This window comes from Mixophyes fleayi, chromosome 5 (assembly GCF_038048845.1).
Source record: "Mixophyes fleayi isolate aMixFle1 chromosome 5, aMixFle1.hap1, whole genome shotgun sequence".
Lineage (NCBI taxonomy): Eukaryota > Metazoa > Chordata > Amphibia > Anura > Limnodynastidae > Mixophyes > Mixophyes fleayi.
The window spans coordinates 124798419-124815625 of NC_134406.1; the positions used below are offsets into that span (position 1 = coordinate 124798419).

Below are 17207 nucleotides of genomic sequence, written 5' to 3' on the forward strand. Positions count from 1 at the left end.
ACTTGTAGAAAATATAGACTGTACAATATTAATTCAAATGGACAAAGCCAGTTTGGTGTCAGTCTGTGTATGACACCCTACCCTTAATGAGAAATTGACAAAACAGCAGCCTTTCAAGACGTTATGTGATATAGAAATGCCCCAAGTCCCTTTCCTCTTTGGGGGTAGATTGCACCCTACCCTTAAATAGAAAGTTTAAAAAGATGTCATTGTCATCATCTGGAGCTTCATCCTCACCCTCATCAGTGTGTACGTCATCATCACAGACTATCAATTCATCGCCGCTTGAATCCGCCATTAGAGAACAGTCAGTGCTTGGATGTCTATAATGCTGAAGACCTTTCTCGTGGAAGATGTAGTTAATTTTTATAAACATCATTTTCTTCACATTATTGGGAAGTAACCTTCTACGGCGATCACTGACTAAGTTTCCGGCTGTACTGAATACTCGTTCAGAGTACACACTGGAGGGTGGGCAGCTTAGGTATTGCAAAGCAAGTTTGTACATGGATTTCCAAGTGGCCTGCTTTTCTTTTCCATATCAATTACCTCTTGAAAATAATCCTCAACCATCCTTTGCATGTTTATTGGATGGAGTTATGGACAAGGTCACACATTTATTGGAAAAATCTTTCAACTCAGCCCAGATGTTAAACTGTTCTGGTCTGCCCCCTGTGTCTTCCCTGCTTCTTTTTGGAAAATTAATTTTTTTACGAGCGCCAGCTGCTTCAGAAACTGAAGAAGGACACGTCGTCAAGCCAAGGCCCAGTTCAGCGGACAACTTGCTGAGCAATAGCTGCTTGCAAAAGTTCACATCTCGTTTATTTTGAAGCAAAGACTCAATGTAGGTCTTAAACCTTGGATCAAGCACAGTGGCCAAAACGTAGTGATCTGAGTTCAAGATCTTAATAACTCGAGGATCATTGTGAAGCGAATGAAGTACTTGATCTACAAGGCCAACAAACTTTGCGGAATTGCTTGCTTTCATCTCCTCCTTCAGTTTCTCAAGCTGCTTTTCCAATAGTCTAATTAAAGGAATGACTTGGCTCAAGCTAGCAGAATCTGCACTCACTTCACATGTCACAACTTCAAATGGTTTCAGCACCTTGCACAGCACTGAAAGGATTCCCCACTGTGCAAGAATGAAATACATCCCACCTCCTTTCCCAATGTCATGGCTTGTGCAATACGCTTGCATGGCTTTGCGCTGTTCCTCCATCCTCTGAAGCATGTACAGGGTGGAATTCCACCTAGTTACCACCTCTTGCTTAAGTTGGTGGCAGGGCAAGTTAAACTGCTCTTGGAGCTGCTGTAATCTCCTACATGCTGTGGCAGAATGCCTGAAATTTTACGGGCCACTGAAAGCATCTCCTGCACCTCAAGGTTATTTCTTAGGAAGCTCTGCACCACCAAGTTGATGGTGTAAGCAAAACGGGGAATGTGGTGGAATTCACCCAGCTGTAATGCTCGCACTATATTGTTGGCGTTATCAGAAATGACATATCCTGGGGAGAGTCCAAGTGGTATAAGCCATGTATCAATCACATCTCTTAGTTTGCGTAACAAATTGTCAGCTGTATGCCTGTTAGTGAAGCCAGTGATACAAAGAGTGGCCTGCCTGTGACAAATGTTACATAGTGGTGTACATGCTGCTGCTGTTACTGCTGGTGAAGGTGAATGACCAACCCAGTGGGCTGTCACAGTCATATAGTCTTTGGTTTGCCCACTTCCACTTGTCCACATATCTGTGGCTAAGTGGGCAGAATGGCATTTTTCAGCGCAATCTCTACATTTGTACACCGTTTTTGGTATAGTTATGGAATAGCTTTACAGGAAAAATGGTGCCGCGATGGAATTCTGTAACGCGAACACAACCTCAATTAACTGTGAAAAACCAGCTGCGTTTATTGTGGATATTGGACGCAGATCTAACACTAACATGGCAGCCATGGCGTCTGTGATTCGCTTGGCGACTGGGTGACTGCTGTCATATTTTCTTCCCCTAGCAAATGATTGTTTCACCGTTAATTGTTGAAATGTAGGACTGCTCTTTTTCTTGGCCTTCCTCTGGGCTGACGATTCACCCCCTGCAGCAGTGGGACTAACGCTTTCTTCAGAGGAATCAATTATAATGCAGGAGTCATCCAGCCTCACTAAGTGGGATGCAGGGCTAACTCCGAGCGCTACTGAGGATATTGATGAGGATATTGTTGTGGGTGTATTTTGTAGCCGTCGGGCTGTCTGTCGAAGGGTCCTAGCTGATGATGGAGTGCTTGTAATTTTTTTGGAAGAACTTTCAGCTTTTCCCAACACTTTGCCATGAACGCTCGTCAAATGGCGTTACATAGACGAGGTTCCAAGATGGTTAAGGTCCCTCCCTTGAATGATTGTGGCTTGACATGCACTACAAATGGCTATACAATTGTCTGGATTTGGGTAGAAATAATTCCACACATAAGAAGTGGATTTTTTTGTTGTATGCCCAGGCATGACAATGGCCTTTTTCTTGTCACATGCCAGAGCAGCTGCCACTGGTGCAGGACTTACACAAACAACCTCATCGTCATCAACATCCTCATTAGCGCCATCGTCGCCTAGGTAGTTTGGTATCTGTCTGCATCAGATCCCCTCTGTCCACTAGGAGTAAAATAGAAAACTATTCAGCTGTTATATAATCTAGAATATAAATAGAAATTGAGAAAGGCAATTTGGCATCTGTCTGCATCTTCATCATCAACATCATCATTAGCTCCCTCGTCGCATACCCAAATCTCCCCCTCATCCTCTTCTAATTCCAAAGTGGCATCCTCAATTTGTGTATCACCGACTACGCTCGGGCTGTTCAGGCAAACATCAGCAGAACTGCTGAAAGGGCCCTTCTTTATGGGTACACTATCAGAATGCTCACGATTAGACATGTTGTTGGATGGACTCTCCACAGGGATTGGTGTCATTTGTGATTCACAGCATACATTATCCTCTAATGCCTTACTGTTTTCTTGCAGCTCGGCTTTGACGCGTAACAGTAGTTGTGCACCACTTTTAGACTCCAAATTACTTGGCCTTGCTTGGTCACAAGTGACCGTACAAGAAGAAGGCTCAGTAACATTTTATGATCTGCCACTAATAGAGAAAGGCAAAGGCCTCATTCTTTCTTTGCCACTGCGTGTGTAGAATGGCATGTTGGCAATTTTTTTTTTTATCGGCACTTAACTTTTCCTCAGTTACACTTCTTTTTTGCTTCAACAAAGTAATTTTTTTTGGTGTGTGTTTTTTTTCCCTGATTTCAAAAGACTATGTACTTTTACATCGCCTTTACCAGATGACGTACTGGGAACGCTACCATCAGGACTGGTGACAGAACCTGGTTGCTGACTCTGCTTATATGTGTACTGCTTTGAATCCATTTTAATGAGCCCAAAGCACTTGTATTGCCAAAAATTAGATACTGCTGACAAATATTACTTTTTTTGACAGCCAGAAAAATTGTTTCACACTAAGGAATATGGGAGACCCCAAAGCACTTGTAGTGCAAAAAACTGAAAAATAAGCCTCCTCTATCCTCCTGTCTTGCTGCTCTAACAATTGCTAATAGACTTTGATTTAATATAATTGAATAGATTTGAAGTGAAAGAATAATAGAAAGATTAAGGTGTACAATTATTGCTCTGTCCCTACGCTAATACAGACTCTGACCTAACCCTGCTCTCTCCCTCTGTCAAATGGCGATGGATTGCTGTGTAGGCTGGTATTTATGCTTTTCAAATCTCGCGAGTACCGAGCTCAGAAATACGAATATGTCACGATGACGTTTTGCCTCAATTTCGATTCCGAATGGGCGGGAGAATGCCGAGCCTGCTCGGCTCGGTACTCGGATAGGCGAAATTCGGATCTCGGGGAACCGAGTCCGCCCATCTCTAGTATTAGCCATTGTAATGGCTGCCATGGAGTATGTCAAGGAAAGGAAATTAACGTTGAGTATAATTCTCAATTTTCTTTTATTTCATGATGGCTATTGAGACTTTTTTGTTTTTTAATGCATTTTTTAAAAAAAAACTTTTAAAGGTGACTATACAAAGGGCAATCAAACAATTTTGACCAATTGCTAAGTGGCCGGACCTTTCCAATTTGGCAGTATACCTTCCATTTTTATTAACATCTGATTTATAGATATATCTAGCAAAAAGTTAGACTAGAAAGTCACTTGAATACTGTATTATGGTAGATGTAGGTGTCAGTCGTTATACCTAGGTTTGTTATGGAAATGAACTACTGCAATGAAGCTTTATGATTAGACTAGACAGTACTGTGAAAACTGTACTTGCAGTAAAGTATTATGGACTGTAATAGTGTATAGTGTGTTAGAGCTGCTAATCTCATTCTGTATTGTGAATGTTGGGTCTCTGACATGCTTTTATTTTACTTTACTGAAACTCGATTTAGTTTTCAGTATATGATGTACCAGGTAAATTAACACAATCACCATTAATATGCATAGTTATAAACTTGTGTTGAGTAAATACATTTTTTTTTTAACATGGACCACAAGTACAGATTTCCTATTTGTTCCGGATGAATCAATTGTTTAGCAAGGTTATTTTGATTGTGGCTTATTAAAAAGCCATTTTCCTTAAACCCTCCCCCCCTGCAGCCTCTTTCCTTACCCCCCCCTGCAGCCTCTTTCCTTACCCCCCCCTGCAGCCTCTTTCCTTACCCCCCACTGCAGCCTCTTTCCTTACCCCCCCCCTGCAGCCTCTTTCCTTACCCCCCCCTGCAGCCTCTTTCCTTACCCCCCCCCTGCAGCCTCTTTCCTTACCCCCCCCTGCAGCCTCTTTCCTTACCCCCCCCTGCAGCCTCTTTCCTTACCCCCCCCCTGCAGCCTCTTTCCTTACCCCCCCCTGCAGCCTCTTTCCTTACCCCCCCCTGCAGCCTCTTTCCTTACCCCCCCTGCAGCCTCTTTCCTTCCCCCCCTGCAGCCTCTTTCCTTACCCCCCCTGCAGCCTCTTTCCTTACCCCCCCCTGCAGCCTCTTTTCTTACCCCCCCCTGCAGCCTCTTTCCTTACCCCCCCCTGCAGCCCTTTTTCCTTACTCCCCTGCAGCTATTCCCCCCTCAGTCTCATCACAACCCCCTAGATACATATATCAGCCCCCCTCCTCTGCTCTCCTTCACACATCAACCTCTCTCTCCCTCCCTATAGATTTGTATGGCAGCCCCCCTTCTCCCACCCTATAGATTTGTATGGCAGCCCCCCCTTCTCCCTCCCTATAGATTTGTATGGCAGATCCCCCCTCTCTACCTCCCTATAGATTTGCATGGCACCCTGTCTTGGCCTACACCCGATACCCGACCCTTGCAAACACCCATGGAGATCGACCCTCCCAGTACACAAGAAGAGGAGTCCCATCGGTGATTGGACAGGAAACAACTGCAGCCGCGGTCCACAGCCCGAGCTGTCTTGATACAGACTGTCTTAGCAACAAGACGTAACTAGGCCCTTCTGCCATCTGGGGCCCACGCTGCATTCTACCCCTTTAGACTCCTGCGGACTCGCTCCGTCCCGCTCCTGGGAAACAACTCCGCTCACCTGGAAGCAAGTGGCTACCGCAGCCACAAAGGACTACATTATACAGGAGTGCTCACCCTCATCGTGTACCCACCGCTCCTGAAATGCAGCCTCCCAGCGCACCACCCGACTCTGCTGCACCCCAAAGCTTCTGTGCTTCTCTGGGTGTCCACTAACTGCATGTTACTGCGACCCTGCTGACTTGAGGATACCTGTCTGACCAATTCTTTACTGGGCCATACTCTAACTTAAATGTTGCTCTTACCATAATATCTGGTACCATACCTACCTACCTACAAGGATATCTTTAACATAGGAGGTGTCTACTGCACACAATTTGCATAACCTAGTCTTCTTAAACATCATGGCTCCTCCTAAAAAAAAAAAGCCAGACAAACCAATTCCTCCAGTGAATTTCTTCAGCTCTGGTTCTACCGCATCCTCGTCCAACGTGGCTGCATCTCAGACCGTGGTGCCGCAGGGGCCTCAAATTTTCCAGACCTTTCCAAGGCCACAATCCGATTCACCTAGTGTACTGACGAACGCACAGGTCTTGGAGATGGATGGCCCCGTTACTTTGAGGTCTATTCAGTCTCTTCTGGTAGCGCTTAAAGTGGTCATTACCTCTTAAGAGCCAACTTGAACATTAAATGGTAGAACTTGTCCACCCACAACGACTTGATATCTGCTCATGACCTTCTGAAGGAAAAAGTTGCTGAGTTTTAGAACAAACTGGTGTATCTTGAGGACAGGTCGCAACGCAACAAAATCAAAATTCGGGTTATCCCTGTCTGACGCTAACTCAGACCTCTATGAATATGCCACAGACATGTTCCATAAGCTATTACCAACAGCCTCAACTAATGACCTTCTCATAGACCATATCCACTGTCTACCTAAATCCAGGAATGCCCTGAAATCTGCACCTAAGAAATACCTTACTACGGGTCCACTTTTACAGAATTAAAGAACAGATTCTACAAGGTTCTTTGCCCTCTTCTCCTACTCAAGCGGAACTGGACGATCTACAATTGTATCCAGATATATCTGCTACTACTCTGGCCAAGCACAGGTCGTTTCACCAGATCACAGCAGCCTAACGATCGGCCAAGATCAAATACCACTGGGGCTTCCCAACTACATTGCTGTTCCACAGGAATGGTACTTTTGTGGTTATGCCGTCCCCTGACAAGGCCAGGGTATTGGAACATCCAGATACAAGACCCAATTGCCACTTCTAAGGCAACCCGAGTCACCACAGTTACCATGTAAGACTGCTCCTGCTCGCTTCAATGGACGGAGCTGAAGCGTCTTATACTGATTCAAGTTGGTATTGATACAAACTCTGTATCCTTCAAATTTGTCTGTCTCCTAAGGTACATCAGTTGGGGAATCTTTCTACCCTGCTTCTGAACACTTTCCCCTCCTTCCCCACGGAGGTGCTTCAATCTCCAACTCAACTGTTATGGTCTATTATGTGTTGACCTTTGGGTACTGCTGTTATGGTATAAACTTGTTGTTTTATTAACGTTATGCACTACATTCATATATTTTACTTAGACCTCGCGCTTCATTTTATCTGTGGCACAGAGTTATCATGTGATGAGCACATAAATTGTATTGTATATTTAATGGTTTTGTTTAACCTATTGAAATCTGAACTCGTTATTTAGAGTGGGCATGGACCGGGCACATTTCCCCATACATACACTACCTATCTGCCACTTCCTTTCCTTCATTAAGTGGCATAAGTGTTAGTTCCCTTATGGGTACTATCTCAGTTTTTTTTCTTTCCATTCACTCCCATCCTTTCTCACTTGTCCTACCCTTTCCTCCCTAATTTGTTGGAGACTGTTTGGAGGCGTAGACCACCCAGATCAGATTTTTGGGTATATGGTCTTAACCAACACTATGACCGAAGATAATGGTTAAATTTGTCTCTCTGAATGCTAAGATTGAACTCCTCCAATAAACGAAGAATTGCCCTCAACAAATTTGCTGCACAAAAGGCAGATATTATAGCTATTCAGGAAACTCTCTTTTCTCTTCATTCCCCTCTTCAATTTCATAATCTTAAATATCCAACCTGCTATTCAGCCTCAGGCCCATTTAAGCATAATGGGGTAGTCATTTTGATTAGTGCTAATTGCCCATTTAAATAGGAGAAGCAAATTACAAATAAAAATGTTAGATACTTGATACTGGTAGGAAAGATAGTTTGTTAGTTTATTACACTAGTCTCTCTGTATGCCCCAAATTCCTGTTGACTCCCCTTGCTTTGGAAATTGTTAGGGCATACACAATGTAAAACAAGTAACGCTATTATGATTGGGAGACTTTAATGTAGCCCTCGACTACAAGCTAGATCGCTCCTCTAGTCACTCTAAACAGTCTATGGCCTCTTTTGCTTCTATCTCCTCTGCCGTCTCTCAACTCCTGGCGGAGTACAATCTCTGATGTGTAGCGAGTTTACCATTATGGAGAGAAAGATTACACATATTTCTCCCATGTACACAGCTCATATTCTCGAATCAACCTAGTGCTGTCTGATAAATGGTCCCTTCAGCGTGTTAGATGTTACGACCTTGCCCATAACCTGGTCTGGTCAAGCTCCTATTTTGAGGCAGTTGGAGCTCATTGCTGGAGACCGCCTTCTTAGGATCTGGAGAGTGGCAGATTATATATTGGCTGATTTTGGGGTTCGTATTATGCAATATGCCCTCGACTCTTACCTAGAGACCAATAAACCTGAGTATCCCTCAGTTTACACCCACTGGTGTGCAATTAAAAAAATGCAGTCCGATGTACAGGCTTCTTATGAGTCACAGTTAGCATCATTAGAAGCCCAGCATAAATGTACTACTTTAGACCATAAGATTAAAGGATATCTAAATGCTTTGCGCAGGGAAATGAATAAAGTATCTCTTTTTCAGATTCACAATGCAATAGCTAGATTCAATCACTGTTTCTACACCCTAGGCATTAGAGCAAGCAAATTACTGGCTCGCAAACTCTGTGAAAAGAACACTAGAAACCAGATTAAGATTCTGTATAATGCACAAGGTACCTATATATCTAACCCTCTTGGCATAGCGAACAAGTTTGCATCTTATTACGAAAGCTTAAATAACTTAAAAGCGGACACATCTCTGACCCAACCATTCTGAGTCTATTAATGAGTTCCTAGAATCCATCTCACTCCTGTCTTTGTCCCATGATGAGTCTTCGGCCTTGTGCTCGTACTGGACGGAGGATGATGTCAAAGGTTCCATAAAATCCATAAAGCATGGTAAGGCCCCGGGCCCTGATGGCTTTACGCAATACTTCTAATCCTCCTTCCAGCTGGAATTGACCCTTGTCCTTACTACGTTATTTAATTCCGCTACCCGGGATACGTTCCTTCCTGCAGAAATGCACGAAGCACCAATAACCATTCCCAAACCAGGCAAAAATCCATCCCACTGCCATAATTATTGTCTCATAGCGCTCCTTAACTCTGACCTCAAAATCTTGACTAAGCTAATCACTAACCGACTAAATCCAATTCTAACCCAAATGATCCATTTGGATCAAGTTGCATTTGTGCCTGGAAGACAGGTGCCAAACAATACGAGGAGAGTATTAAACATTGAGACACATACCTCTGCTGCTGCTATCACTAGACACCGAAAAGTCATTTGATAGGATCCTTTGGGGATATATGTCAGCGGTCTTAACCAAATTTAGGTTTAATGCATTCTTTCTCCAAGCCATCTCCAATTTGTACACTACTCCATCAGCCAGGGTCGTCAGCAATGGGTTACTTTCCTCTTCCTTTCCGATCACTAATGGCACTTTACAGGGCTGTCCCCTTTCCACATTAATCCTTGCATTGGCTAAGGAACCCCTGGCCACCAAGATTCGAATGACTGATTCCATTAGTGGGTCTATTATTGGTACTACCCATCACAAAATCTGCCTTTTTGCGGATGATGTCCTGCTATTTGTTACGAAACCGGAGTCATCACTGCCTGTATTATCCCAAATTCTACATGATTATTCAGAGGTGTTGAGTTTATAGTAAGAGACCCCTAAGTCAGAGGCTCTGGAAGTGGTCCTCCCACAGGACTCTTTAAGGTCACTAAAGTCATTCTATAAATTCCAATGGTGTACAACATAACTATGTATACGTATTCCCCCCGTCCCCGTCCCCGAATCCAGCTTCGGTCATTGAGTGCAATTACCAACTGCTCTTCAGACAGTTTGATACACTCACCAAAAATTGGGTAAACTCCAAAATCTCTTGGCTGGGGAGAGTGGCTGCACTGAAAATGATGTTGCTCCCGAAGATCCTGTATTTGTTACGCTCTATCCCCACCATGTTCCCAGATATCTATTTTACACTATAGCATTTCACTTTATTTGGCCTAATAAACACCCTAGACTCTCTAGAGATTGAATGTTTTGCTCTAGGTTGAAATTGGAAGATTATCAACAGGTGGCCCTACTAGACCAAATCAGATTGGCAGGCCCCTTCCCCTCTCAAACTCTGGTTTGCCATTGAGCACCATAATTCTTTTCGATTCCTGCTTGCAGACCTCTTTTGGTCAGATATGCCTAGCAGGCCAACTACTGCAACTCCTCTCCGGATTATGAAAGATTCCATTACTGTTTGGGACAAGATGATGCTCTTATCTCCAGATTCTCATCTTCCTTCCTCCAATCGTTCTACCATTGCCCTGTGTCAACTGATTCCAAGTGTCTAGAATTTTGGCATAGACAAGGGGCTGGACGAATGCAGGATCTTCTCGATCACTTTCCCCCTTTTCCTATCTACAAGCTAAGTATGACATACCAGCCCCTGATATTTATAAATACCTCCAGATTAGACATTGGATGCATTCTTACCCGTCACATCCCCTGACGTTGAAGCCTCCCCCCTCGTATGTCATTCTCATCCTCCTCACATGCGGGCGGCATCTCAATATGGTACCAGACCCTTTTGTCCCCTGTTGACTCTCGGGATCTACCGGTCCAAGCTAACTGGGAATCTGACTTGGTGATTACTTTCTCAGCAGAAGAGTGGGAGAAAATCTTTCAAAATTTCTATAAAATGTCCAACTGCATTACCACTCGGAGATTATGTCGATTTTTAAGATGATACACAAGATATATTTTACCCCGGATAAGCTTCACAGTATATGGCCCTCAGTATGCAAACACTGTTGCAGAGAATGTGGTGATATTGGTACCCTAATCTATATTTTTTGGGCATGTCCCAAAATCGGATTACTATGGACCGAGGTCTTCCACCTGTTATCCCAGGTTACTAAATCGAATATCCTCCCTTGACCTGCTGTAGTATAACTGCAACTATACCAACCTCATCTCCAACCACTATGTTACTAAACATATACTCATTGCCAGCAGGGCAGTGATAGCCCAGAATTGGACGTCACCTCTACCTCCATTTCTCTCAGAAATTATTGTTAAAACACAACATAACTATGAGTTGAAAACTGTTGACATCAGATATTCCACTGCTGGGTCCTCCCCCCAGATGAAGTGGTTCCCATGGTATGAATACTATTCAGAGCATCGGCCGCCTCAAGACCCTTAGTAACTATTTTAGCCTTCTAGAGCTTTAGTTTTCTGAAATTCACAAATGTGCCTCTTCAATATGCTACATGTCTCTAAATAGGTCTCCTGCCTTCCCCCTTTGCGCCCCCCCCCCCTTCCCTATCTATTTCTGGATTGTTTTTAATTTTGCATGGTGTCTGTTTATATGTCAACAATGTTAATTATACAAATCTCGGATGTTATTGATTGTAATCAGTTTACATTGTGATGTCTGTTTTCCTTTTATATTATAAATACAATAAAAAAAAACTTTTCAAGTTTTAAAAGAATCAAACAAACCCCCATTAATAAAGATAAATTCAAAAATCTACTGCAGGTTAAACTAACACGTGGAAGTGAATAATCCAAAATCCTGGTTAGAATATACATTATTATTCGAGTATTGGATGATTTGAAACATCACCATAAAAAATGATCACAAAATATGATCATAGAATGTCTTGTATTATTATAATAGTTCCCTAAAATTGAAAAAAAATGTTTTTAAATGTTAGACAATGACAACTATTGTCAATTTAAATTTAGCTTGTGCTTGGTTAACTTTTAGGATTGGAATAAATTGGTTTGTTAATTATTATTATAAAATTACTATTATAGTTTATCCTGTTGTATCTTGTTGCAGCTGAGCTTGGTGAGTGTGAACATCCAGAACACACCCCAGAACTGGTTTCTGAATTCAGATTCATCCCAAACCAAACTGAAATTATTGAACTTGATATATTTCAGAAATGGACAGAATGCAGGTATGTTGGTGAATATCTTTTATGCTTTAATTGATGAACAAATTACACATGTATATCCTAACTGGAACATTGTCACTTATTCTGTAGAAAAAGCAGATAGAATGAATAAGGGACCAGAAATAAATTAATCCATACACGCCAACCTTTTGAAGCTGACTTCCGGGAGCTGGGGGAGGGGTCGGGACTTGAGACACATCATTTGGGCCCCTCCCTCACTATAAAATGCCGAAATTCACGGCATTAAATAGCCCCCAATATTCAATGCCGTTAATTTCTGCATTTTTTTAAGATCTGCGAGTTGTGCCTACTCTTCCGGGAGTCCGGGAGGACTCACCAAAATTCGGGGGCCTCCCGGAAATTCCTGGAGAGTAGGCAAGTATGCTTTATTCTACTGTTTGTTTTGGCATGGACTTTATAGCCTCTATAAAATGGGCATCCCTTTTCATAGCTGTATAAGCTATCATGAGCTTCAGTTTGTCTTATATTTTTGGATAAGCTCTTCTTTCTTTTCATTTCAACTGAATGTATTTGTGACTGGATCACTATTAAATCACTTTCGGTATAAATTTACTTAAAGCAAATAGCTCAGGCCGCTTATTTATATAATTGCCAATGCACTTATTTTTGATATTGTGTATATTGTGAGATAGGAAATCGTTATCTTCCTTTACACTTGCTAAAGGAAATACCTTATTTCTGATATTCTATATAGCTGATAACAATGAGCCTTTGTTTAGAAAGATGTAGGGAAATGACTTGTTAAAAGTTTAAACCTGTTTTTGGGAATGTATATTCTGCAACTGTTGGAACAAAAAGGTATAATGCTTATCAGGCCTTTTGATGTGTGAGGTTTCACTTGGATACAGGAAGGTTTAATTTAAAACGCACTGCTACGTTTCCTGCATCTAAAACAAAGATGCCGGACATCAGTGTTTCTAAAATTTCACAGATAAACGTAAATATCGTTCGTTTTGCAATGCATCTAAATTTTATGTTTTGGTAAGCAGGGTACATCCTGATTCCAAAAATAACCTGTGTCCAAATCTGTATAAATGCACTGACTTGTACACTGAACTGTATCATTCTGATGTTCCATCTGACCAGACCACTGATACTTTAAATCGGTGGAACTGTCCTTGTCAGGACACTTGAGCAATAAACATCACTCTGCTTCAAAGACCTGCCTGACAACTTCTTCAATACTTCAATATTGCTGTAATCCTGTGACCTGCTGTTTAGACCCTAAACTCTAATCCGTTCTCCAGCTGTCTGAGGTTTGGGCCTAAGCTTTTCCAGTACCACTGCTCTGCGTGCTACCCATGCAGCTCTGGTCAGTGTGATAGGCCAGGGAAGATCCATCCACAGCAACCCGGATGCATAGTAAGAGGTCCGACGTTACCAGCCCAAGTGTACCAGCACAGGAGTACACTAGCAGTGACCGTTACCCAGAAGGAACGTGGCTCTGAGCGCCATAAGGAGTTTAGTTGTAGCAGCATGGTATACCCCTCATACTGCGGCAAGAGGGCGCATTTGTGATAACGAAAGGGAACAGTGGCAAAGTAAGCCCAGCCGGTTCCCAGCAACAACAGACAGGGTGGCATAGGCGGTCCATCCTGTCAAAGTATTCCAATACACAATATTTTTATCATGGCATATTTCTGTTGCCAGAACTTTCTGTATCATTTATACACTATGCATTACATGTATGCAGGTGGTTTTCTAAAAAAAATTTAAACTAAAAACCAGATATTTTATAAACATCATCTTCAAAGTGAACCTTGCGTTAAAAAAACAGACAAACCGTGTGTGTGTGTGTGTATGTCAAATGTATGCATTTTTGTAGGTGTGTATGTATCGTAAGGACACAGTCGTGTCCTTATATTAAGGTTAGTCAACCTATTACATCGCTTTCTGCCATGTTCATTTTGTAAGGGGGCGCATAGTGTTTGAGGGGCTACATCTTAAGAAGTATTAGAGCTATTAAGTTGTGATTTGGCATTCCAATGAAGAACAGTCTGTGCGGGCTTCATGTCTAATTTCAGAAAAGAATAAAAAATAAGCTTAGGAATAATCTAAAGTTGAAAATCTCCCTTTTTTTCCCCATGGTTTTGCAAAAAAAATCACTTCATTTTTGAGAAATATTTAGGTTTTTGTTTTTTTTTTACAGTTTCTTGGAAAATATGCTCTATTTTAAAGAAATTTGATTTCATAGCACTGTGTATGTCAAATAGTGGTGTGTTCAGGGTGTACTCAGAGCTGCTTCACATGAGAGTAACTGTATGGCTGACTTCTCCTCGCTAACAGTTTTTCTTCTGTGTGCTAGAGGGTAATTAGCTATATGTGGTATTTAGTGGTGTTGGTTAGTGATATAGAGTGCCCCTCCTCGTACAATTCACTTCTTCGGTGATCCTTGTCTCCACTCCACCAACACACAAGTTGGAGGGAGTGACTCCTCCCTGTACCAATATCTAACGAGCTGTCCTTATCTGTATTAAATGCGAAAGATCTGCAAGCACACTGCAGTCTGAGGAGAAAAGATGTATCAGAACATCCAATCATTCTCAGGTGGTTTAAACAGACTTTAATATTCAGACAGTCAACTCCTTCAGCAGAGTTCTAAGTTTGATTTGAAGTAGTCAGTATTGTTAACTGACTTAGAAGAAGAGTTGAGCTGGGGTTGTTTCATTTAACACACACAGATTACGGTGGCAGAGTTCAGTTAGCAATAAATGTAAAAGTAGATCCTACTTTTAACTAATTAGCCTTATTGAATATTGGATAGTCAAATCTTTCAAATAGCTCTTTAGTTGTTGAAGGATAGAGTCACAATATTGTTCCTTTGTCACATACAGATCACAGGCCCATACACCGGTTGGCAACAGGTTATAAAGTAAATCCATGCTTTTCTCTGTCATATTGTTTCTTCAGAGGCAACATATGATTGCATTTCACATCTTATGTATAAAAACAAAAAACCCCAATAATGCTGAACTTTTTTGCTAGGTAACCAGGTTGGCATTTATAAACGTAACATTTGCGTAAAAATATAATTACACCGGGTCGGCAAACAAACAAGTTCTTAGTGAAGAAATGGTGGCCAACTAGTAGGTGAAATTGAGACATCAAGACTACTCTTTGATCTTGGGAGTGCTTACTCATTGTAGTGATTATCTGCAGTGCATGCCTACTGAAAATGTTTTATTGCTCATTGCTGCAGTTCCTGCACTGATCGCACAGAACTTGATCAGTGCAGGGGATAGGAAATAGGTGTGCCGCCTGTGCCCTGGTAGTGGATGGAAAGACTTTTACTTGTGTGTGCCAGTGACTTGCATGACAGATCTGAATCTGCAGCCGTACATAACTAAAGTTATTGCTACCAAGATGGTACTGTAAACCTCAGGTGTATAACCGTCCACCCTCGCTGTCACTCCCTGTTCATAGGCTCATTTAGAGCTATACAACAATCCAGAGATTTTTCTCCCTTGTGAAACACAGATGTCGCTGTTGCTATTAAACTTGTTGAAGTACATGGCTCTGGGAAGATGGTGGACGCAGAATGTAATAGGGACAGCATATCATTCTCCTGCTGAAGAATGTGTTCCTGGTGGCAGTAGCTTAGGGAGATGATATGCAGCATGACTGGAGTGAGTTGGAGGGAGGGGAGATGTCTCGCAGTGAAAAAAAGTGGAGGGCAGGGAGAGCAATTCGGGCCTGAATGATGTTAGAGGACCATAAACTGGGGAAAGAAGAGGTTGAATGGACACACTGAGTGCAAAGGGGTATCCTAAGGATTGCAATACCAACCGTGGAGAAATGTGATTGGTGGCACAGTATTTAGAAGGAGTTAGAGAGTGATCTGGGCATGTGAGAGAAATGCTAGAGAGTAGGGGGTATGTAAGGTAAATTCTAATGACCAGTGGTTGACTTGAGAGAGAACTTGTGGGTAAGAGGCATGAGAGTGAAGCTGGTGGGCACTGGATGAATTGTGAGGGAAAAGCTGGTAAGCATGTGAGAAAAAAAGCTGGTGAGCAAGTGCTGTGACATGTAAAAAAAGCTGTTGCTCAGGTGTCGAGAGAGTAAAGCTGGTGAGCATATGGGTTGGCGTATAAGAGAGAATATCTGGGTATATGGGATGGCAAGGGAAAATCTGTTCTGTATATGTGGTGAAATGTGAGAATCTGGTGGGCATATGGTGTGATGTGAGAAGCTGGTTTTCATATGGGTTGGCATGTGATAGACAAACTGCTGGGCAAATGGGGTGGCATGTGAGAGTATGTGGGGTAGAGGGTGTGTAATGCAGTCCTCATTAGTGACTGGGGACAGAGTGATGTATGATCTGTTTTGATAGATTTGTACCCTGGGTTTATTGGGGTTGCGGAGAGGGACTTGGTCAGGGGTTTAATACAGGCTATTGTTCATAGGTTTAGCAATGTCTTTTCCCAGGTCATAGTATACAGTTTAGTCAAGTTGCTGCAAATATTCCTGTCTAACCAACAGCGCTGGAGGAGAATCGGGTAAGAAAATGCGATAATGTGGAAAATCATCAGATAAGGGTCGGGAATGGCAGTGATACCATATGTGGTAATATATGATGTGTGTTCCTGCTTCACGCATTGCGGCTGATGCTGCTGATATTGGGGGACAGTGCTACTGTATGAGGTAATATATAATGTGTCACTATAAGGCTCTCTGTATTACATATGGGGTCACTGTAATGCTGTCTGTGGTGTTCATTACCCCATTTTCTTATTCGATTCTCCTTCAGTGTTGTCGGCTAGACAATGCTGTCAATATTCTGTATAAGTCAGTAGAATACCCTCTGTAATGTGCAGGGTTTACTAGAAGGCTCTGCATTGTATAGGGGTTAGTAGAAGTGTCTATGTTTTGTGCAGGGACACTAAATGGCTCTCTGTATTGTGCTGGGGTAAATACAAGGCTATATGTACATGTGTTGCCAGAATACTCTTTGTATTGTGCAAGGGTCCCTGGAAAGCTCAGTATTATGCAGGGGTCACTAGAAAGCTATCTGCATTGTGTTGGGGGACACTAGAAGTTGCTTTGTATTCTGTAGGGGTGTCACGAATCTGAATAATATTTAGTGGATCCCTTGTCTCTGCCAAAGGGTAGAACTTACTCTAACGAGTAGGTGGTTTTCACCAGTGACCCCCGCAAGAGGGTATGGATTTCACTGCTCCTATCCCGCAGGTCGCAGTCTCCTTAATGAATGCTGTCAGAGTAAATAGTGGAGCTTGAAACAACGGGTGGTAACGGGAAGTCAGAG

At 42.4% G+C, this 17207-nt stretch overlaps 1 protein-coding gene across 5 annotated transcripts in view; it reads left to right on the plus strand.

Annotated features, from left to right (window-relative positions):
• EPB41L4B (erythrocyte membrane protein band 4.1 like 4B) overlaps nucleotides 1-17207 on the plus strand; it is a 359971-nt gene that overhangs the window by 138591 nt on the left and 204173 nt on the right. For all 5 annotated transcript variants that reach the window (XM_075212804.1, XM_075212805.1, XM_075212808.1 and 2 more), the window contains one exon: nucleotides 11806-11926. In XM_075212804.1, the coding sequence (XP_075068905.1) occupies nucleotides 11806-11926 (121 nt within the window). The remainder of the gene's footprint in view (nucleotides 1-11805; nucleotides 11927-17207) is intronic.